Genomic DNA, 23014 nt, shown 5'->3' on the forward strand with positions numbered 1-23014 from the left:
GTGTATTTCAGCACTGTGTGGTTGCTTGCTGCTCTTCCTTTCAGATCACATGAATTAAGAGTGTCACACATACAATTTACAGTGTAAGAATCAGAAAATACATGATGTAGTAAAAATGAGAGAGGAGTAAGCGACCCAAAACACATAATAAGGAACTACGCCCTAAAAAGCAAGTAGTTGTAAACTATTGGCTGCATTTTATTTCCCAGGAGAACAAACTGAGTCTCACTTCAGCTTTGAACAAATAACAGTTTTTGTGTTGAAGAAATGACACTGGTGCTTTTATTAGAACACTGATAGTAAAATCCTCTGCTTGGAGTGAACCGTCTGCTTCTGTGCTAGTGTGTAAGGCCTGAAGCGCCTTTGCCTGTCTGTGTTTGTGTATCTGTGCACGAATGTGTGTACATGTGTGTGTGTACAGTATGTGTGTATGTTGTTGCCGCTGAGGGAGTGGAGAATAACTTTGTTGGAGATCGTCTGTCTTTTGTGTTACTGAGGTAGAATGAGAGATTAGGAAACTGAGGGCAACTGAGGTTTAAATGAGGTCTTTGTGTCAAGGCATACTGGTAATGTCAAATACAGGTCAGAAATGCACGACAAACACAGCACAATAATTATTACTGAGTAGACTGACAACATGTTCCTGAATAGTTTTGTACCTGAGGTTTCATTATGGTGTAAAAGCACTGTAATAGTAAAATCCTGAGTGTGGTAAAATGACACGTCAACACTGTTGTTGACTAAAGTATATATGAAGGGTTTCCTTTCCAAAACGAGATATCCATTTAAACCTTTGGGTGCGTTTTTTTCCTTAAAACAGCTGCTGGTTGGAAGGACAAAAAAAAAAAAAATCACTGAGGTTATTAACACCTGAATATTTGCTTACATTGACATTTGAGCTATGTAATCCTATGCAGTTTTTATTCTGAGCAAAAAAAAAACAAACAAAAAAACGTGAGAACATAACACATTTCTACCCTCCCAAATTGGATATTTCATTTTGGAATAAAACATTTCACGTCTACTTTCACAATAATGACATCAGCGCACCATGTATATATTGTAACATTGCTAAAAATATCATTGTCTTGCTCCCATTTCACATGAGGACTCATGACACGTGATCTAGAAACATGTTTCAATAAAACGGTTCAGTTTGGTTCCTTTTTTTCTTTGACCCCCCTCTCATTTTAGCCCGCAACTCCGTCCCCTCTCCACACAACCACCACACACGCACACAGTCGCCCGCGCACACACACACACACACACACACACACACACACACACACAGGCACACATACTTATGCACACACACACTGAGGGGTTTAGGAAAGCAGGAATCCTTAACATTTTGGGAAAAATGCTTCTTGGCTTTATTGCCTGAAGTTAGAGGAAAAGAGGGAATACAATGAAAAACAGTTAGCTTAGCTTAGCATAAAGACTGGAAACAGTTAGGCTAAAGTAACGAAACTACCCACCAGCACTTCAAAATCTCAAAGGCCTGTGACGCTGTAAAAACAGAGGATTTTTTTGGTTTGTGTATAAATGAAACAAGCCAGATGAATCATATGAATTAATGAGCTTTAGAGGCTTTCTTACAATTGACCAGAGCTGGGCTCGCGGTTTCCCCATTTCCAGTCTTTGTGCTAAGCTAAGCTAATTAGCTGCTGGCAGTAGGTTACTATTTCCTGTACATGAGAGTGGTATCAATCTAATCTTATCAGTTTAACTTTCGGGAAGCAAAGCAAATAAGCACATTTCCCAAAATGTGAAACTTTTCCCTAAACAAAAACGTATCTAAAGGTCAAATTCTTCAATGTTGAAACAGAGTTCACCAAACTCTTATAGAGCACCAAAAACCAGGGTACAGTATCAGATTGGGAGGAGAAACCACTGTCTGCAGCTATTGTTTTTTGTGTGTGTGTTCCTGAATCCCCATCACAGATAGGAGACAGACTGTACCCCTGTATGCTTGAGGCCAAACCTTGAGGTAGGTAGAGAGGTATCCTATCTACTCCCCTTCCTCCTGCGCCGAGACCTGAGATGACGAGGGCTCAAGCTGCGAGGGGCCCTCCTCAGCCTCTTCTGAAGGGCCCTGGAACAGGAGGGGAACAAAACCACTGTCACTTCGTCTGTTATTGTCTGATCTCTTTCAGTCTGGTGACTCATTATGCACATGGTAGTGAATCAACAGCAGAATGAGCCCGAAAATACAAGAATGAGTGTTAAAATTTCATTGAGTGATTGCGTGCGGGGAAGTAGGTCCAGCTGTCAAGACCTAGAAATGTGAGGAAGACAACGGTTATGTCAGGAAACCAAGAAGACAGAGGAAGAGAACAGTTAGATCAGGTTTCCCCTCTTTACATTGACTCATTCTTCCCCTTCGCATGCGTGTGTCTGAGAAAAGGAGTCTGTCACAACGGTTTCAGTTCTTGAAGCATCTTTGACAAACTGCTCAGTGGAGAGGATGCGATAAGGCAGACGAGGGGCATCAAGAGAACAACTGCCCGCTTTGGTGACAACTGTTGTGCAATGGTTTTGTTTGAAAAATGAACAAGATGGCTAAGAGAACCAAAGTTTCTCAGAAACCCCGAGCATATATACGCCAAAACTGGATGTCACAAAAGGATGTTTGGAGGTGTATCTGTGCATCAGCACGGCCATCTGTGCATTTCCAAGAACTCCTCATATCCTGATGAAGTCAGTTTACGTAAAAGCACACGGAACATGTACATATGCTGTTTTGCTATTTACATCAAATGTGCCATAGCAATGCTTATTTTAGCAGTTTTATATTAGTCTGATGACACACAGTGCGGCAGGTTTCAAAAGTCTATTTCTCACATACACATACACATAGTGAAATGCAAATGTGGCATGCTCACGCAGCTGTGCTAAAAGACTAAAGACTAAAAACACAAGGATTGGAACAAAAATATAAGGGATAAAAATGCAAGATAAATGTGCATGTGTCAGATTTGCAAATATGCAATGTGCAGGCCAGAGCAAAGGATTAGCTGCAGAGAATGTATTGAACAAGAGGTTGACTGAGGATGCACAGAGGTCAGAGGTCAGAGCACACCATCCTGGTGCCCTGAGGACAGAAACCTTTTCTTCACGTCTGTGTTGGATTTTGTGGTGATGGAGGTGTTCAGAGGAGCATGGTTTTGCATTATGGCACACTAGAGTCTATGAGAAAAGACTAATATAAAACTGCTTAAGAATTGCTTTGAAGTAGGCAGAGGGGTATCCTAATTACTTCGACATTAGACACAAATCTCAGGGTAACACACTGCATTAGTCTAGGTAACTGAGTGTATATCAGAGCACAGAGTTGTCCAACTAGAGTCATAGATTGTTGGCTGACACTTCATTATAACTTGTGAATGTAGTTTAGGTTTGATGCTGAACATAAGCATTCCTATATCATAAACGTAACTGATGTTAGTCAAAATGTGAGCATGTGACACAAAATGAGACTTCTGTTCAACTGAAGCCGAGCTTGTTTTTCACAAACTCTCAGAGTGACTTTAGCTTCAAGTTGATGTAATACTAATTTAAAAATGAAAGAAAACTAAAAAGGTGAAACATTATTTGGTAAATCTAGAGTACAGACGCATTCAATTCAAAACTAAAAGGATTTAATGCTTCAAACTCACTGCACAGTTTGTTAGATTATAAATAATCTTTTATAAATTTACTTTATCTGTGAACATGGTTCTGAAAGTTATCTATAGAGTTTAATTTGAAAACGTCTTGAGTGTATCTTGAACACAGAACTTATTTCACTCGTTTTACCCAAAGACCCATTTAGATTAGATCACAATAAGTTTTTAGTCAAGGAACCTTGTGGCTTTAGGTGCTCCATCAAAACAAAACTGGACCACCCAGCTGGCTTTTAAAGATTTCGTTTTCCTCACCTGCTGCTCTTCAGCTACTTCTTGAACTACTTTCTGGGGCTGTGGAGAGAGAGGGAACAGAATTAATAAAACACAAAGGGAAAAGCATCCTCAAGGGCTGTGCAGCTCCAGTAGACACCTTGGAGGCTCTGGACACAGATTTACATGCGACTCCATGATGTCTAACTGCCAGTGATTGCTCCATACCCATTTCCTCGGTCGCCCACGCGGTCGTCTCTCCCCAATGGGCTCTACTTTCTGAGAAAGAACGGATGAATGGTTAAAAGGAGGTTTCAGGTTTTCTGTATCACTGATCACTAACTGAGGTTAAGTACTTATACGTTTCTATTTGTGTTGTAGTTTTTGAGACTTTGGCAGCAGCCATTTTTAACTGCTAGAGCTTCTGGAGGATAATGAGGAACATTTCTGTCAGGAGCCAAAAGAAGTTTTGTTCTATGAATTTAAGCAACACTGAATAAAAAGTTATTTGGGATCACTTTGATTTGATTTTATAAGCACAAATTGTGTGGCCTGCATGGTGGATATCACTAACAACTGCAACAAAACTACACTCTTTGATAAACAGGGACAGAAATGTCTTTTTTTCTCAGTCAATTCATCCCTTGAAATGTCAGCAGGTACACTGTTTGCATTGCTGTATATTCAGTAAAATCCTGCACATGCATCAGTTCTTACAGCATGTCTATCTAAACCTGTGCGAGGACCTCTCACAGCCAGAGCAAAACCATTTTATACTTTGACTGTTAAATCAGTTTTCCATCATTTTAAAACACAACTGACTTGTGTAATTTGCATATCGAATGGCAGGATATCAATGGCATGAAGTATGTTGCTCTGCTTTGTTGCAACAAGTACAACAAGTTCAGTTTTTGTCCTGCAAATTTCCTGATTCAAATGGAAAACTGCCAGTTGGAGCAGTACAGCAACGTTGTACAGCAACCTCACAGACTTAACCATGGATATGTATACCATGGATATCTTTTCTTGTATACTAGCAAATTCTGCAATAACAAACTGCTGATAATCATATATGTATGAAATATGTTTGGACATATTTTGTTAATTTATATCAAATAGCTGTCATTATAAGATGATGGACATAAAATGCCAGTCAGCATTTTTAAAATGCCCTGTAGCAAATATTGACCTTTTAAAATCCAACAAAAACATAAAAATGACGAATGCAGTTTTGCAACTTTTAGCTTTTATAGTATTAGTGGATTTAGATTTATTTTTTTCACTTGATTGGAAAGCAAATCACTGGTAAGAATGAGCTTAATCATTGTTACTCTGCACTTTGAGCGGAGACAGAAGAAGCATTAAGATCCTTTTTTTAAAAAAAAGTAAAAGCAGAATTACAACGATGTACAAATATTCCACTACAAGTAAAAATCCTGCATTTAAAATGTATTCAAGTATTGAAAGTAATTCTCATTATGCAAAACGTCTCCATTCAGAGACTTTGATTATTAAACATATTATATTATTTATGTATTATCACTGATGCATTGATGTGTACTTAATATACTGCTGATTTACTGCATGCTATTTTAGAAGATGTGCAAAATGGTAAACTGCAAAGTATCTGTCAAATATCTGTAGTGGAATAAGTACAAAATCTCCCTCTGAAATATGGTGCATTAAAAGTAGAAAACAAAAACTAAAAACTACTGACGTTCACTATCTAAGTAAAAGGATGATACTTTCCACTACTTTTATAATGTTACGGTGACATTTCTCTGTGAGACCATGTTTCATTCCTCAGAATAACAACAGCTACCTCTGCACTGGCCAGTCCATCTTTGAGCACTAACCCACAGGCTGCAGCATGAGATATAAATAAAGAATTGATTTAATAACAGCTTCTCTTTTCTCTGTTTTCAGCTGACATTTTCTCTCAAGATGCCTGTTGACTGTCAAACGCCCTACAATACACATAAATCTTTGCATTTCACAACCTAGTACATGGAAACCTCAGGTGCACTTTCCAAGGCATCTAATGCAGATGCACTGGAAAGATAACTCCACTGCAATCATTTACAGTATGTTATAAACATGTTAACAGTGCTATCATCAATTGTGAGACAGGTATGTTGTATGTTGTCTGTTACTCTTTTTTTCTGGAGTGATGGAGAGCAAGTTCATTTTGTCTTAACTAAGAAATCACAGGTATTCAAATTCAAATCCAAAGTGACTGATGCTTATTTCTTTCAGATTTTTCTAATGTTGGGATATTTTCAATTATTGTGATTTAACTATTAACGCAGAAACAAGGCACTGTTGCAACTCAGACATTAAAGTTCACATAAATATTTTCAACCTTCAGTGCAGTTCTGGGGCCTTTGTTCTTGCTGCCTTTCGGCCGTCCTCTCGGTCGCTTTGGAGTCGGTGGTCCAACAGGCTCCTGTAGGGATAGATCAAATGTGGAGTGAAAAATTTTTGTCTGCATGAGCAGTTCTCTACAGCCAGGAGCCCCAGACACACAATCAACTAGCTTTGTTTTTCAGAATGACTTTTTATGATTCAATAGCACACTTTATGATCTAAGGTCAGGACAGAGCTCATCAGATTCCTCTTTTAAAGACTGAAGTCCTACCTGCGGCTGTTTCCGTGGCCGACCCCTGCCCCTGCGCTGAGGCTCAGGAGGTGACTGGGCAGTGCTCGGCTGGGGAGACGGCTCTTTGGTCCCACTGTTACTCATGCCTGTGTCTGTCCACCTGCTTCAGAGAGTGTGGGCATCAAAGCCTGGAGGAGCGGCCTCAAGGGCTTAAAGAGGAGAATACCTGAGTATCAGGAGCTGCAGATTTAAGCAAAGAAATAAAAAAAAATGCAGTGCAGCAATCAAATCTTTGAAGAAGTAATGTTATGCCACTTCTTTTTGCAAAATTTCCAGTGAGTTTCTATCAGTGCTTAGTGTAGGATATTACTTGAAGGATACTTTAGAATCACACAGGACCCTTTTCCAAGAGCGAGCGTGGGAACTGCTTATACATAAGCCTTGGCACCGTGTTCATCGGAACACAGACAGGGGTCTGGCAAACGCAGGGAAACATGAGAGTGGTGTCCAGCGACTAAAAGTAGCACAGATATTCACAACTCAATCTACCATCCAAAATCTGCATCTACTGTACGCTGCCTTTCCATCTGCCCTCTGTGAGGTATTTCTCAATGGGGTTGTACATGTTGTAGGCGTGCTGATGCTGTTACAACTTGTACTGTAAAACTGTGACAATAATTTAGAAGCACACACACACACACAAAAACAACTACATGGGAAGTCTTACTGGAAAGGATCACAACAATGTGACAAACAAAAAGTCTGTGTCTTCAGCCTGTAGTGAACTTTAGAGATGCAATGATTTGTTGATTAGTCCAACGACTAATCAACAATTGATTTGAAACTATTGTGGTAATCAATTAATCATTGACATAAATTTTCAAGCAACAATTTTAAACACTCTCTGGTATAAGCTAATCAGTTTTGAGGATTCACTGCTTTTAAAAATTTGTTTATGTTACTGTAAACTATCTGTAACTACATCTTTTAGGCTGAAGTCCACAAAAAGGGACATTATCATGAGCTTTGGAAAACTGTGATTTCTGATGGACCAGTTGAATAACTCATCATACTATCAATAAAATGTCTTTACGTGTTATATCTTTACAGATTAGACTAAAAAGTGACCGAAATGAGTGAAAAATGCCTCTATTGAGTTCCCAAAGCGACAAATCTTCAAATGACTTATTTTGTTTCACCAGAAGTCTAAAAACCAAATCACATAAGACAAAAATTTGTATTCGAGAAAATGAGACTGAAGGAATGGTCATCATTTTTACTTGAAAAATGACTGAAGCAGACATTAAAATAGTTACCGATTAACTGTCTGAGGATCAATTAATCAATTAATCGTCTAGCTGTTTCAGTCCATGTGAATCATAGATCGGATTAACAGCACCACTGTGCCTTACTGTAAACAATGTGTCCTTTTGTAGTATTATATTTCAGGTAACTTCCTTAAAAGTAACACATTACTGACTTTATTACTTTTTAAATTGGCTGTTGGTAATGTCCAAGGTGCTCCTTTGCCACACCGTCCAGCTCTGTGAGGAATGTGCCAAACACTAATTGCCAACACAGCCTATCAAACGGCCGTACTGAAGCAGGAAGTCGGAGTAATCTGAGAAATCTACGTCCTCGTTGAAACGATTTAAAGCCAAACGAGACGCACGACGTCGTTTCGTCGCTTATAAACTGATTTCGGAGCAACACAACAAGCGTCCAGCACTTCTCCTGCAGCGGCGGACCGTCCGCTTAACTAGTCTGTGTTTGGCAGTCAAGTACGGGACTGAATGTACTTTTTGCATATGGGCGGCAATTGCGACCATAAAAACAGAATCTTTTCCAGCCTTTAAAGAAGGTGCGTAAAGCGCTCCTGCAGCGATCCCGTCAAACCTCCCCGACTGGTCGAGTAAGTGGCACATGCATAACGCCAAAACAACAGCCGAGGCCATCGGTGTTTCAAACAGTAAAGTCGGCGCTCACTACACAACATCCCCCTGCTTCCATCACTTGCGCAATCGGGTTTAAATGTGTTGGGTTTTGCAGTGATAACAGGTCCGCCGAAGTGGATGGACCGAGCGTCCGCAAGGGCTGCAAAAACTTTACCAAGAAGGACAAAGGCGAGCAACACAGGTGCAAAAGCTCTCCTTCCAAAGCAGCCTGGACATACATACATACATACATACACGCACACATGCAGACATACAGACATAGATGCATGCATGCATGCATTCAGGCTATAGGCTCCATGTTCAGGCTGAGTGATCCTGTTCATGCAGGCAGCGCCAAATGCAACAGTGAGAGGTGCTGAGAGAGAGCTGAACTTACCTTGAGTCGCTTTGTAGTTTTACCTGGAAATTCACACAGTCAGCCCACTTTGTGCTCCTGCACAACTATGAAAATGTTAGTGTATCGACCGTCTCATTGGTTGGAATGAAAGGGTAAACTCTCTCTCTCTCTCTTTCCCTCCCTCCCTGACTCTCTCTCTCTCTCTCCTCCTCCTCTAATCGGAAATGTGTGTGATCCCCCCAGACGTCCAGTCACGAATACCCCAGTCGCAGTATAATTGGGGGTTGTAGCTGAGCAGTATGCATTGCATACTTTCTCTATTAAAGCATGTTTCAAGAAAGAACGAGGGTAGGAGGGTTGAAACAGAGGACCCCGCCCCGAAAAGCTCACCGGACCACCCACTTGAGTTTAGAGGGTGAGAGAGGGAGAGACAGAGGGAGGGAGAGAGAGAGAGAGAGACGGGCATCAGACAGGAGGGCAGAGTTTGGTTCCGGGGTTCCCAAAGTGGGGTCCGGGGCCTGGGAAGTTCCCCACAGAAGGGAGAAAAAAACTTTTTAGTCGGCTTCGGTAGAAATGATGGTGAGATCAGACTGTCTAGACTGCTCCGAGCAGAGGTTTCACTCTCTCTCTCTGTGCTGTTGGTTGGATCCCCACCTACAGTGTTAGAGATATACAGTGCGATGCTGTCAGTCACAACAAAAGGACAGAAGTGTTAAATGGAGCCTCTGAGAACAAAGTGTGTGATGTGCATTTATTTGCACAAAAAAAAAAGAAGTAAAATGACGGACACACGTGAGCAACAGGACAAATTTCCATTGTAATTTTCTTCTGTAGAAATTTTTTATTAGACACCCTCTATAATTTTTTATTAATTTAATCTATCATTCTGTCACCCTCTATTTTCTTGAGGATCTCTCTCTCTCTCTCTACACAAACATATTTATTTTCAAACGTCAATAAAATAAAATTTGAAAATCACATCCTCCTTGAGTGGACATGTAGTATCTTTGGAATGAAACCTTCATCTCTTGTTGCGTATTTCTGTTTAGGTTTATGTTAACTTGCTGCCTCCATTTAGCTAAATTCTACCTAAATCAATTTTTCACGCAGTAACTTTGTGAGTGTGCACAAACTGATAAATGCAGATGGAAATGTTTGAAGCACAGTGAATGCACATTCCAGGGACGGCTAATGCTGGGCCGCTCATGGAGTCATGTCAGGTGAGCCTGCTGGCATGAGACCAAAATATAAGGCTTTAAGTTACAAAGACGAAGCACAGGGCTGGATTTCAACGGTCTGTCGTATCAGTTTCATGATGTAATTCGGAAATTCACAGGTGAGATATGTTAACGAAATCTGAATATTACATTTTGAAAAATCCATAACTGAGTGTTGGATTCCAGGGGACAAAATGTTAACCTCATTCAACCTACACACAGGCCATTACCATAACATGCATAAAACAAAATAACAAAGAAACTATTTGCATACTTGTGTGGCAGCATTTATTAAAATCTTCAGTCAGGTTTCTCAGAAGGAAACAGTTGCTGAGAACTGGTAGTCATATATGAATTTGATTAGTCATCAACTATAAATATTACTACATGAGAGTGAACAGAATGACGATGAAATCATAACTGTCAATCTGCCACTTTCCTGCGACACGTTCAGCAGGAGGATAACTGGTCATCATTAGTTAGTGGTAACATTTTCTACACTTCAGTGCATTTATCCCCATATTTCTGCAAAAACAAAAGTCTTCTGATTGTCGGGACAAAAGATAAAAAATGCTGGTATGAAAATGTGTGAGAGATAGCAACAGAAAGATAGGGAATAGGGAATAAGACAGAGAGACAGGGGGAGGGTTTGCATGAGAGAGAAAGTGTGTGTGTGTGTGTGTGTGTGTGTGTGTGTGTGTGTGTGTGTGTGTGTCTACGTGTGAGAGAGAGTTCAGTGGCCTTCTGCAGGCTGCTGTGCCTGAGATTCGGTTGGACTCTGATCTTGAGGTTTATTTAAGCTGAATTCCGTGGGCTCATCAGGACCGGGTTACAAAAATCCTCCTATAGAACTAGAAAGAATGTGCAGCGCATACAGTTCTGCATAAGGCACAAAGGCATGTCTTTAGAGGTGGGGGCAGGCATCAAAAGACAGGCAGAGGAGGGATTTCTTTAGAGGCTGGGGGCAAAGAAGGTATTTCGGAGCTCCATTCAATGCCAGGGAGAGGAGAGGAGGCGTACAGTTTTGTGGTAAAGGGTGCATTTCCAGGGGACGTTAGCAACTTCAAATGTGTGCTGTAAACCCCCCACACCTCCCCTCTTATTGGAGGTTACTTAGCTCCAGTTATTCTCCTCTGATCCTGGGGGGCTTCAATTAGCCTTTATCCCTGAATTTGTTTTAGTTTTGGTGAATAAATAACAAAAAATGCCAACACATTACGTTAAGTCCCCATATTTAGCATTTATATGCAGTACATAAACGGTTTAAATCGCACTTTAATCTAGTTGTAATCAGATTTAAGAGTTAATTCATGTATTCATCAGTAATACCTCCTCCTGTGGGCACTCAGTGGAGGCTGCTGTGTAAACAATGAATGACAATATAGTAAAACACAGCTGTAGTAATGTAAAATATGTCATCATAGGAGGAGTTATAATTGTTGGCAAATGCTGCACATTAATTGAAACTTGAAATCTCCTGACATCTAGATTATAGTGTGTTATACACTATTTGTTAAGTCTTCTCTGTATTGCTGCTCTGCATTGTTTCGCATCTCAGCACATATAATTATGTTTTGGGAATATAAATGTTTATACGTATTCTGTATGCTGGATTTTGGCTGCTTGCAACAATAATTTCACAGCTTCAAAGTCTAATACTGGTGCACGTAAAGTCAGTGACTGAGTGAAAAACTAGACTAAATGTAAATGCACATAAAAATGAATTTAAAGCAGATATACTATAACAAATTACTGTGCCGTCTTTGCATTTTCTTCATGAATAAGAGTCTTTTTTATGATGTAAAATCTGATCATAAACCTTGATTTATTATTAATATTTTTTTTAATGTAAAAGAGACATAGGAGAAGACAATGTATATGGTTAAGTGAATAACTGGTCATGACCAGATTTGATCAGTCCCTGCTGGAGGGCAGTATCTGTCTCTAAGCCATCTCCATGACCTTCTTGATCCAGTCCACGTAGACGGAGACGCGGATGAAGATGTTGGGCTGCCCCGGGTGTCCGCAGCGCCTCATGGGGATGATCACACCCTCGAGTACCCAGCAGTCCCTGTTCTGACAGGCCAGAGGGCCGCCATAGTCTCTCTGCAGACACACAGGAACAACACTCTGGAGTCATTATTTGTCTCTGTTATGACTGACTGTCACTGCTGAGGTTGGAAACATCTTGCAGTCACATCTTGTCCAGTCCACCTCCATTATCCAAATGGTGAATGTGTTTGATTTATAGGAATATATAAATAGCTGTATGCTCTTTACTTAAAGTGATTTCCATCATCAAAAGACTTTCCTCACCATCACCACCATTCTCAGCACTTAATGGTATTATTCTTGGTTATGCAAAGGAATAGTTCAACATTTCGGGGAATGCGATAATTTGCTGTCTTGCCAAGGGTGAGATGAGAAGATTGATACCACGCTCATGTCTGTATGCTAAATACAAACCTACAACCAGTTAGCTTAGCTTAGCATATAAACTGAAAACAGGTTGAATCATCTAGCCTGGCTCCACCTACCAACAGACACCTGCAAAATCACTTCAGTTTTTATATGAATTAAACAAACAAGATGTAGCATGTTAATTAGTCAGCTTTACAGGTGCTGATAGGTTTATTTGTTACATTCAGACAGAGCCACCTTAGCTGTGCTAATCTAAACTTACTGGCTGCAAACTGTGGCTTCGTGTTTAGCAGCCAGACGGGGTATCGATCCTCTCATCCAGCTCTCGTCAAGAAAGTGAATGAGTGTATTTCCCAAAATGTCGAACTTAATGCCAATGCACTCTGCGGTAAATGTCAAAGAAAATATCCTGGTTTGATTCTTTGGTGCATGTCATGTCCCTCTCTCTGTCCCTTTATGTTTCCTGTCTGCATCTCTATGGTAACCTATCTAACAAATATCTAATATCTAATAAAAAAAAATCTTAAAAAAGAAAATAGTAACTGAAGGAACTGCTGCAGATGCAACATAAGACAATATATACACAAAATGAACAATAAAGCTTTAACACTATGCACATTTTTTGACGGACACCTACCTCACAGGCGCCCACCCCGCCCTGGAAAGAGCTTGTGCACATCTCATTCTCCCGAACACGACCTCTGAAATATTTGTTGCATTCCTTGTTACTGAGAACCGGTATGTGGGCCACGTTGAGGACAGTCTCATCTCCTGTCCCTTGAAAAACAGTGAGAAGGAGGAATGAGTTAGCAGCTAATGTGTTTAGAGAGATGGAGAAAAGAGAAGGAAGGTGGACAGATGTTAAATGCTTCTGGAAAAAGCAACACCATCTGTGCCTCCACAGTCTGAATGGCTCCCTCATTTAGACCCAACATTACTTCAAGGGCAGAAACAAGATGCTTGTTCTAAGAAAGTCATTTATTATCAATTATTGCATTAAAAGCTTATTGTAGCTGATTGGCTGACAGTATGTGGTGAATTCAGTGTCAAGTCATCACTTCCAAAGGATTATACTTGCCTCTTGTCTCACCCCATCCTGCAATCTCACAAGTCGTGCCCTCAGCGACAATGTAGCGCTCAGGAGGAAGGCAGATCTGAGAGACACGCTCATTAAACTGGGCAGGGCTGGAGAAAGAAGAGAGAGTCAGAGGGAAAATATTGGTATGCCTGAGTGCACGTGTGTGTGTGTGTGTGTGTGTGTGTGTGTATGTGCCTGCTGGGGGCACTTGACAGTATACACACTATTCCAGTTGTAGCATGACCAGCTGAGACTCTGAGGGTCCACAGACGATCTTGGTGAGAGGGATGGTTTGCACACCAGCCTCTCCTTCTTGTGGATCCCGAAACAGTGTTCCCAGCATGGCCGAGTACCCGGGCAGGTCCACGTAGCTGTGCACACATTCACACAATTAAACATGGAAATGCAAGTGGAATGCAACACTTATTTTATGTCTTATTCTGAAATATTTCTAAGTCTGACTCGAGACCACAAGTGGGAACCTCATGGTGGGACAAGTCAGAGGACCACAAATTATCTTTGGGATTCATCGTCTGGGTACCATGGATATCTGAACCACATGTCACGTCAATTCAACTCAATAGTTGGTGAGATGTTTCAGTTCGGATCAAACTAGTGTACCAGCTGGCATTACCATCCTCAGACTAATGCTGCTAAAATAATCTGTACCCACGCTTTCATGATAAATCCTCTCTGCATGACTCTTGGCAAAGATGATCATGTTTAGGTAATATCACAATATCATATCACAATATAAAGAACAGTGGTGCATTTGGGCAGCTTGTAACAGGCAGTTCATGAATTCAAATGACCCTACTGATGCACCCAGTTGATGGCAAAAACCTTCCAAAAACCTTTAAATAAGTTTACCAGGAAGAGAAACACTGCTTGGTGCTGATCACCCATCTAGGGTTAACCAGGGATCCTCCACAGAAATGGTTTCCTTTCCTGCACACGAGAGGTCAGAGGTCAAACACAGCACGGCAGAGCGTACTTTACTTGGTCATGGCCAGCTGAGCTCTAACACCATCAGCTCTCAGACTCACCTGTCTCTGAGGCTCACTGTCCACGGCGCATTCCCGGGAATCCCATTCACGATACGCAACCTCGTCTGGAAGCGGTCGTCTCTCTTCCCACATTCACTAAACTCCACCTTCTCTGCATTCACAAAAAGGTGACATATAATTGTAAAAAATGCACACGAGGCTTGCTGTCTCAAATTTGAAATGCTGCTTCATATTTGGTCAGAAACTAACCTACTGGTTCAGTAATGGGCACTTTCTCTCCAGCTGTTCGAAAACAAGAAGAAACAGGTGATCCATTAAATTCCCTGTCAGAAAACAGGAGCTCTGGATGATCTGTCACCTCACATTATGCATTTATTTGTTCTGAGGATCGTAAAATAAACAAAGAAAGCAGAGTTATGCACCACACTGTTTGATGGCACAGTAGTCAAACTCAGTTTTGGGGTCGGTGGTGTAGCACCAGGGTCCGTGCTGGTCCCCATCTGGGTTACGACAGTAGTTTTCAGTCAGATTGGCCTCAGGATGCGTCCTTGGGTTTATCCTGAAACATCACAGAGATCGTTTTCAAGCTCTAAGCATCTCATAAACATCACAAGTAAGTGGGGAGAGTGCTTGTAATTTTTCTTTTGCAAAGAATTAATCTTTTCTCCAGCCTGGCAGCACCCTAAAGCAACGTCATACAATACTAACTGTATATACTGTATGTATGTACTGTAATAAAGTACACACCTTAATATAGTACATTCTGTATACAGTATACTATGTACTGTATACTGTACATAGAATATACTGTTACATTTCTGAAAAAAACATGTTACATACATAAGTTACAATGTAACAGTTATGTTGGTTTTATTAGGTGTTGCTGGAGTTGTTTCACGACCATCAACAATTGGTTTTAATTTTTCCAGCTGTTAGAAGTTCCTCCATTTCTGTGGACTTCATTGTGAGAAATTAAACTGCTCCTAATGTTGATTTTAGTCTGCACACTGACAGCATACTTAACTAAGTAACACAACACTCAAAGCCTGCATAGAATTAGTATGCACTATCGATTTTGGATTATTGTGTCTTAGACATGTCCAAAAGCATATAGACTATTTTGTTCTTGGATTAAAAAAACATCTGTGTTTGGAATAGTTTAATGGTCTTCGTACTTGGTCCGGTGAGGTGTGTTCACGTTCCATTTCTGGCAGGTTATCCCCTTACGAGTTTTGCGGACCATGCCTCTGTAGTTTTTTCCATTTTCATGGTAGCAATCTGAAAAAATAAAAGTGAGCTTGATAAATCATTTAGAATAGTTGAATTTATCCATTTCAGTTGACAGTAAACTATCCACTGAGTTAATCTTTTTCCTCAAATCTGAATCGAGAGGCTCTACCTTCAGCCTCGATGTCGTCTGCACAGCGTTTGATCTGTAAACAGAGCGCAGTCCTCATCTCTGGCACAGATGTGAAGCACCAGGGAGCCTCCGACCCATCTGGGTTACGACAGTAGTTCTCCTCCAAACCCCTTCGAGAGATGTAGTACAAAGTCAGTTAGAATTGGTTTGGTTTTATTCTGTCATAAAACAACTTACTCACAACAAACATTTCCACTTATTCACTTAGAAACAAACACCCACCCACCCACCCACCCACACACACACACACACACAATCCAATAAATGAATTCAACAGAAAACATGTCACGCATAAACACAAAATAAACACAATTAAACAAATTCTAAACAGCATAGAAAACAAACACACTGTCTCATCACTAATGCGTTCAATGACCTGTTACTCAGACATGCTGTATTGTGCCTTCTTTAGCAACTTTAATTTTGAGGTATTAGGATCATACAGAAACTTGTGTCTTCTACCAACAATAGATGACAGAAACGATCATAACTGATTTTGTCATGATGAATGATCACTGCGTCACAAATAAGTTTAATATTCATTACACCATATTGCTACTCAGAGTGTGGCCCTCTTTTTAATGTGGAGCCGCTGACCATCTATCATCTACTGCCAACTGTCAGCAGAGAAAAAAGATCGCAAGAAATTTCACTGCAATGACATGCTGACATTAATATTCATGTGTGTTAAGCAAATAGAGCTGTTTCAAACTAACTAGAGCAGAAAATAACTCTAACATGCTTTCATTTTTCAAACACAGTCAACCTCCATCATACTGTGTAATAATGCACCTACTTGCATTCATATGTGTTTGGGTAGAAGGGATGCTCATGAGGCTGCTGGGCGTCCCACCGCTGACAGGGGATGCCTGACGTAGTCTCGTTGACTTTACCACGGTAATCCTCCCCACGACTGCGGAAACAGTTGGTCGTGAAGCTAGAGCGCTGGCGTTTCTCAACCCGCACCTCAGCTGGAGGGGAGGAGGAAGTTAAAGAGCAGATAAATGAGTGAGAGGTGAGGTTATTTCTTATAGTTAATACTGATATGAGCAGGACTCCTAGCCACTGAAGGAGAGAGAGGATTTTGTGATTCATGTTCTGTTACTGTAGTTAAAATCAAAGCCTAAACAAAAACTAATATTTGTGCGTTTCTTTCTTTTTCTTTCTCTTTTCCAGTACTTTTACCGTGATGACACAGAGGGACTGAGCTCTGAATGATGTGGAGAGTTTGACACTTATCTCCTGAAGGAGGAAGCTTTCTCTGTCCTCGCCTTAAATCTGTGTTTAAGATGTGTACGTACCGGCATCATTTTGTGACATCACAACTAGCCAGTCACTGAAAGCCAGACAAGGTTCAATGTGTAGCTGACATGATGATGGAAAAACCTGAATCCTCCAGCACACATTGACCGAGAATTGACCTTCCAGTAAAGTAGGAGACATTATGTATGTATTATGTACAGCACTTAAACTTATGTAACAAACAATATTTGCATATTCACAGATTCTGTGTTTTTCATTGAGGGAGAAGGAGTAGATGTAATCTAACAACATTTAACATTTAAAGAGATATTTGGTGTAAACATCATACTAGATGAGACAAATTATTTTTTCACGCAGACTATTTTTATATCTCAAAACCATGTCATGTAAATTCATTGAATTTAAAGAGCCGTTTCCTTCTACAGGTCAGCTGTTTAGTTTTTCCCTTTAGGCTCATTTTAAAATACAGGATCTGAATTGTCAGATGTAAAGTGAGCATTCCCCAAAATTTGTATCTAAACTTCATTTATATACAAAAACTAAATAAAAGCAGATGTTAAATTGAAATAAAACATGAAACTATAAATTCAGCTATGTGATATTTTTATCTTTTGGTGATCTATGATGAGATCTGATTTTGAGCAGGGTTTTTTTTGTACTCGACATCGACTGCACCACAAGATGGTGCCATCTTACAGAGTTTTAGCTGCACTGATCTCTGTCCTCACTGGAAATGCCAAAGTTGCCGGCGTCACCTTGTACAACTTGTGTCGTAATTCAGGAGAAAACATTGTTGCCCTGTTTGGGTTTATTTATTTACTTATGTTCTAAAGCTAAAAGTTCAGCATTTGAGCCTGGCTTGTCATTTATTTAAAGTGCAAACTACTATTACCTTCCATCTTAACTTTAAATTTAGTTTTTCTATATATTTGTAAAATTATTGTACTCCAGCTACAGCAGCTATAGCACGGTAAAAACTCACAGAAACAAAATGAAAATTAGAATAAGCAATTAGAGAAATAAAATAATAAGAAAACATTCTAATTAACATTTAATTAACCCGAAACCCTGTGAGACAATGCACTGCTCGAATCACTGACAAACACCTGCACACTTTAGCTGCATTTACTCTTAAATCAAAGAGAATTATTGAGGCAACTGTGAACTGTCTCACAACTTGGGAAGTACCTTGCACAAATGCTTAAAAGGTGATTTTTCTAAATTTAATTACAGCGACTTAATGAGACTTGCTAGTTCCAAAGGGGCTGCTAACACCACAGGAATCTGCTCAGTTTAGCCTGTGTCTCCTCTGTTTTGTCAGAGAGGAATAATAACAAAAACAAAACAGGACAAACAAGCAAGAAGGTACAAACTTGGGGTATGATACAAAACATTACAGTCATATCTACAACTTCCAATTATTTTCTCAGGTTATCTCAAATGTAAAATAATCTTTGGTCAACACACTGTAGCCATTAATCCATTATTATAATTGTTGCCTCTAATCTTATTATGAGCATTTCTGGTGCTCATAATAAGTGATAACAAAAGCATAATGTAGTCATATAGAGAAATTATATGGATATAATACAGTGATAAAGTGATATAAGAAAGATATAATATGGAGATAATATGGTGATATTATATAAAATATTCCTTTATTAGTCCCACAACGGGGACATTTACATAATAGTTTACATAAAACAGTGATATAATATAGATATAATATAGTGATTTACAATAATGATAATAAAATCATTGTCTTACTGCACTTGCTGATCTCACAGTTCTCTCTCTCGACCTCGGTGTCGGTGGTGTAACACCAGGGAACTGGAGAGGCGTCAGGGTTACGGCAGTAGTTATCATCTAAACTCTTGTCAGGATACCTGAAAAATAAGTGAGTTATTTATTATGTCCACACTTACAAAACAAAGGACTTAAATCAGTTTAGAAGCTGTGGGAGGACGGGCAGATCCTGTTTGACATCAACTCATATGCGAACACATCAGTTTACATGATGAATTAGTTTGGCTGGCTAAGCACATGACAGGTAACGCAGTGATGAATACTTTTCGGGCTGGTAGATGTGTTGGTGAGGGTACTGCTGGTCCCATCTCTGACACTCTCTGCCGTTCACAGTGTGGTCAACCTGACCTCTGTAGTCCTCTCCATTACAGGTAATACACACCTCTGCAAACAAAACCACAAACACAATTTCAAAGTCTCATAATTTCCAAATAATTTTCTTTGAAAGAAATTGATATAATTGTGATTTCTCAGCAAGATTCCTTGGACAGATTTTGTAATTTGGTACTAATTACAGGGGAAATGGAGACTGTGCACACTTGGTAATTACAACTTCCTTTTACCAAAGTAACCATCTTTTAGTCGGTGTACAGCAGGCAGCAGCTCAGCTGAAGATGCAAAACTATGACGTTTGTTTTTCTCTGTGGCTGAAAATTCCTGGAGTAACACATGAGCAAGAACGCAGCTGCCCGTTTAGTAACAAGGTCAGAGAAACAAGACCACATCACTCCTATGCTTGTATCCTCACAGTGGCTCCCCGTTCAGTTCAGGATAAACTATAAATCTCTCCTGTCTCACTCCTGGCAGCACGGCCCGACCCCTCAGATCCACTAGGTTTGCCATTTAAACTTGTTTTTATTCTAAACTTGCACTTACTGTATATGTCTTTATGCTTGCAGGTGTATACATATACTGTATGTCTGTCTTTGTGATGCACTTTGGTGCAAAACCTGTTTGCTTTTTAAAAGAAATAAATGTAGAACTTGAATAAAGTTTCCAACAAGATACACAAATATTTTTTTTCCTCAGTAATTAAGATTTTAAGAATTCTTTCATAGAAAGTCATCTTCTGCTTATAAACTGCACCAAAACAGGAAACCACAAGTTTATTTTCCCAACTGTGTGTGTGAGTAATTACCATGTGTACTTTCTCAGAATATTGTCTCTATTGTCCTTGTAATCAGTACCAAATCTTGTAGTTAATTCTTCTAAACTTCCTAGAAAATTACTGATAAATTTCAAGGTCGGTATATGAAGCGTTACCAATCACACTTATATAACCGTTTAATACAACACGGTGATGTGTAGAAATGTATGGGATGTACCATCTTTGCACTGGGGGATGTTGCAGCTTTCATAACGTCGCTCAGGGTCGGTAGTGTAGCACCACGGACCGATTCGATCCCCATCTGGATTCCTGCAGTAGTTCAACTCCAGGCCATTAGTAGCTGTGGGAGTCCACCTGAGACAGACAGGGAGTTTTAGAGTGAGTGACTGACTGATGGACATCAGCACATTTATTTGTTTTATGAACTCTGTACTCTCAGCATTGGATTGGAAATGTAACATTGACTACTGTGAGGTTCAAGTGCTCCCAGCTTTAATTTGAAGGCGGTCACATCCACATCAGTTTCAGACCCCAGTTTTAGAGGACAGAAAGTAATTGGACAAATTATTAAGAATTTAAAGCTGTATCACATATATTTTTTTTATTAGTATGGAAATAACTGAGGAGGTGTGGCTACATGTCTGGGAAACTCTACCAATTTGTTTGTTGGAAAAATTGATTTGGATCTTCCTCTAACCTCTAAGCAGAAATCCAAACTAACTGGGACTCAGTACTGTTGTTCACATATTCAGCCTTTTGTAACATCCAGGATACTGAGCTTTAGCATTGATGTGGCATTTTTTCTTTGTATCTTAGAGTTATTCCTGAAGGTCTGTGTAAAAGTGATTTACCTGCTTAAGATTTTTATGGTGGCAAGAAAAAAAAAACTGTTACCAACCACAATGGACATTTTTATGGGCACTGTCAACAAAATACAGTGTGGAAAAGATTACTTACATCCTCCGCCTGCAGAGAGGTGAGGTTGAAAAATACCTGGTGAACCTTGATTGTTACTCACAGAAAATAAACTGAGGACAGGGTTTTTCTTTTTTTTTCTCCCTCTCCTTTTCGACATTTCCATTTGGTAGCAATGCTGCAACCTCTGTGTAATGAACTGTACCTGCGTGTCTGTCCTCTAGCCGTCATGTTCCTGTTCTGCATTTCTGCTTTTTAAATTGAAAATGCTCGAAAAAATAAACGGCATAACAAACTTAAGGAAAATGGTTTTTTTTGGCTACTTGATGGCAAAAGGTGTTGCTTTTCTTTCACTTTCTGTCCAGTGTGCCTCCTGATTAGACTGAAGGAAAGACTTCAGCTTCTGACAGGGTTCATCAGAGGAGGCGTCTCACCTGTGATCATGAGGAAATTTGGACCACCACTGTTGGCAGGTGAGCCCGCTCTTTGTGGTGAAGACTTTCCCTCGGTAGTCTTCTCCTTTACCCACGATGCACTTTCTGACATAGACTTCACAAGAAAAAACAGTCAAACAACTCCGCTATCCATGTGCCACCGTGATCTCTGCAAGGTCACACCTGAGTCTTACCCTTCTTCTCATAAAGGTCACAGTTTACGTTTCTCTTCACCTCTGCGTTGCTCCCGTCACCCACCCAGGGCAGATGTTTACAGGTGACAGTTGGACGTGTCTCATAGTTGAACGCTCTGGTGTTGAAGGATATTTTTTATATGTCAGTGTTCTTTATTGATGGACACAAAGTTACAGTAGGGTATTCTGACTAAAGAGTTTATACGACGTCACTAATTAATCAGAGCTCTTTTAAGATAGGAATAGGAAATGACAAAGCAGAAACATGTCATTTTATGTTAGTAAACTTAACTAACTAACTAATGTTGAGCGATATGCAACAATGAGGCTCACTAGCGTGTTTTTAATAAATTTTAGACAATTATGGAGCTCAGAGGAATATATCAGACATGTCAGACAAAACTCAGTAGGAACAACTGATTTCTGTTTTTTGGTCTTTTCACTGCCAATATGAAAAATATGGAATATCACCAGACGTGTCCTTTCATTCACTTTACAGTGAGCTGCCAAGTTTAGAGGTGTAACACTTACACCTGCAAACTGCAGGGTACAATAAGTCATTACTGAACATCTTTTGGTCCTGATGATGAGACATTATTAACTCAAGGGGGTCTAATTCTTTCATTTACACAGTAAAGAGTGAATGAATGGGTGATGAATGATCACAACCTGCTGTACTAAAGTATCGGGAGGTTGGATACCTGCAGTCCAGAGACTGTGAGCAGCGTGTGGCACAGTCCTCCAGGTTCAGGCTGGGTAACGACAACACTCGAGCCGAATTCCAGGAGGTGGGAACCAGCTCTCTGCCCTCAGAGCGCTGGAAGTCATTCAGTGGACTGCGGTAGCCTGTTTACGAACAACAGAACAATAAGCGAGGCTGTCAGGACTGTTTCTCTATCTATTTAATCTGGGATTAAAGCGGAGCGTGGGTGCTCTCTGGTACCAGGTGGAACATTTGGGCACAAGCCTGCACACATATAACCTTTGGACCAAGACACTGCCAGAGAAGAGACTAGAAAAAGGTTTAAACAGCAACACAGCACACATCTGGTTACTGAAACACACCACCACTGATACTGCTATCACCACCACTTCAACTATTACACTGGTGCACATTCATGCAGTGCTATATTTTATCACATAGAAATCCTAATACTCACAAGTTCATTTCTTTATACATCCACAGACAGACACAGTTACTAAACAGGCCTCTACTCTTAATCTGATGTCAAAATACACACTAAAACCCAAAATTAACATCACAGATCATTAAAAACTTATGAGTCATTTATGATTTAAGACAATTAGGGTCATAAAAGTTTCTTACCAGAGGCCAGTCCGACTGTCAGGAGAATACAGGGCAGCAACAGTTTCATAGTTTG

At 40.1% G+C, this 23014-nt stretch overlaps 2 protein-coding genes across 2 annotated transcripts; both read right to left on the bottom strand.

Moving 5' to 3' along the window:
- Positions 1–1462: 1462 nt before the first annotated feature.
- LOC139214765 (high mobility group protein HMGI-C) lies at positions 1463–8863 on the bottom strand. The gene is made up of 6 exons (XM_070845690.1): positions 8809–8863; positions 6517–6686; positions 6241–6324; positions 4107–4157; positions 3921–3959; positions 1463–2095 (listed from the first exon to the last, which is right to left on the bottom strand). The coding sequence occupies exons 2-6, from the start codon at positions 6619–6621 to the stop codon at positions 2012–2014; spliced, it is 363 nt and encodes a 120-aa protein (XP_070701791.1). The 5' UTR covers positions 6622–6686; positions 8809–8863; the 3' UTR covers positions 1463–2011.
- Positions 8864–11872: 3009 nt separating this feature from the next.
- Positions 11873–23008, bottom strand: mst1 (macrophage stimulating 1). The gene is made up of 18 exons (XM_070842492.1): positions 22960–23008; positions 22334–22478; positions 21633–21748; positions 21439–21553; positions 20307–20443; positions 19245–19365; positions 18943–19061; positions 16709–16883; positions 15892–16022; positions 15668–15770; positions 14915–15051; positions 14742–14774; positions 14532–14643; positions 14356–14433; positions 13710–13856; positions 13486–13592; positions 13045–13184; positions 11873–12092 (listed from the first exon to the last, which is right to left on the bottom strand). The coding sequence occupies exons 1-18, from the start codon at positions 23006–23008 to the stop codon at positions 11931–11933; spliced, it is 2127 nt and encodes a 708-aa protein (XP_070698593.1). The 3' UTR covers positions 11873–11930.
- Between the last annotated feature and the right edge of the window lie 6 nt (positions 23009–23014).

Source organism: Pempheris klunzingeri, chromosome 2, assembly GCF_042242105.1.
Source record: "Pempheris klunzingeri isolate RE-2024b chromosome 2, fPemKlu1.hap1, whole genome shotgun sequence".
NCBI classification, from domain to species: Eukaryota; Metazoa; Chordata; class Actinopteri; order Acropomatiformes; family Pempheridae; genus Pempheris; species Pempheris klunzingeri.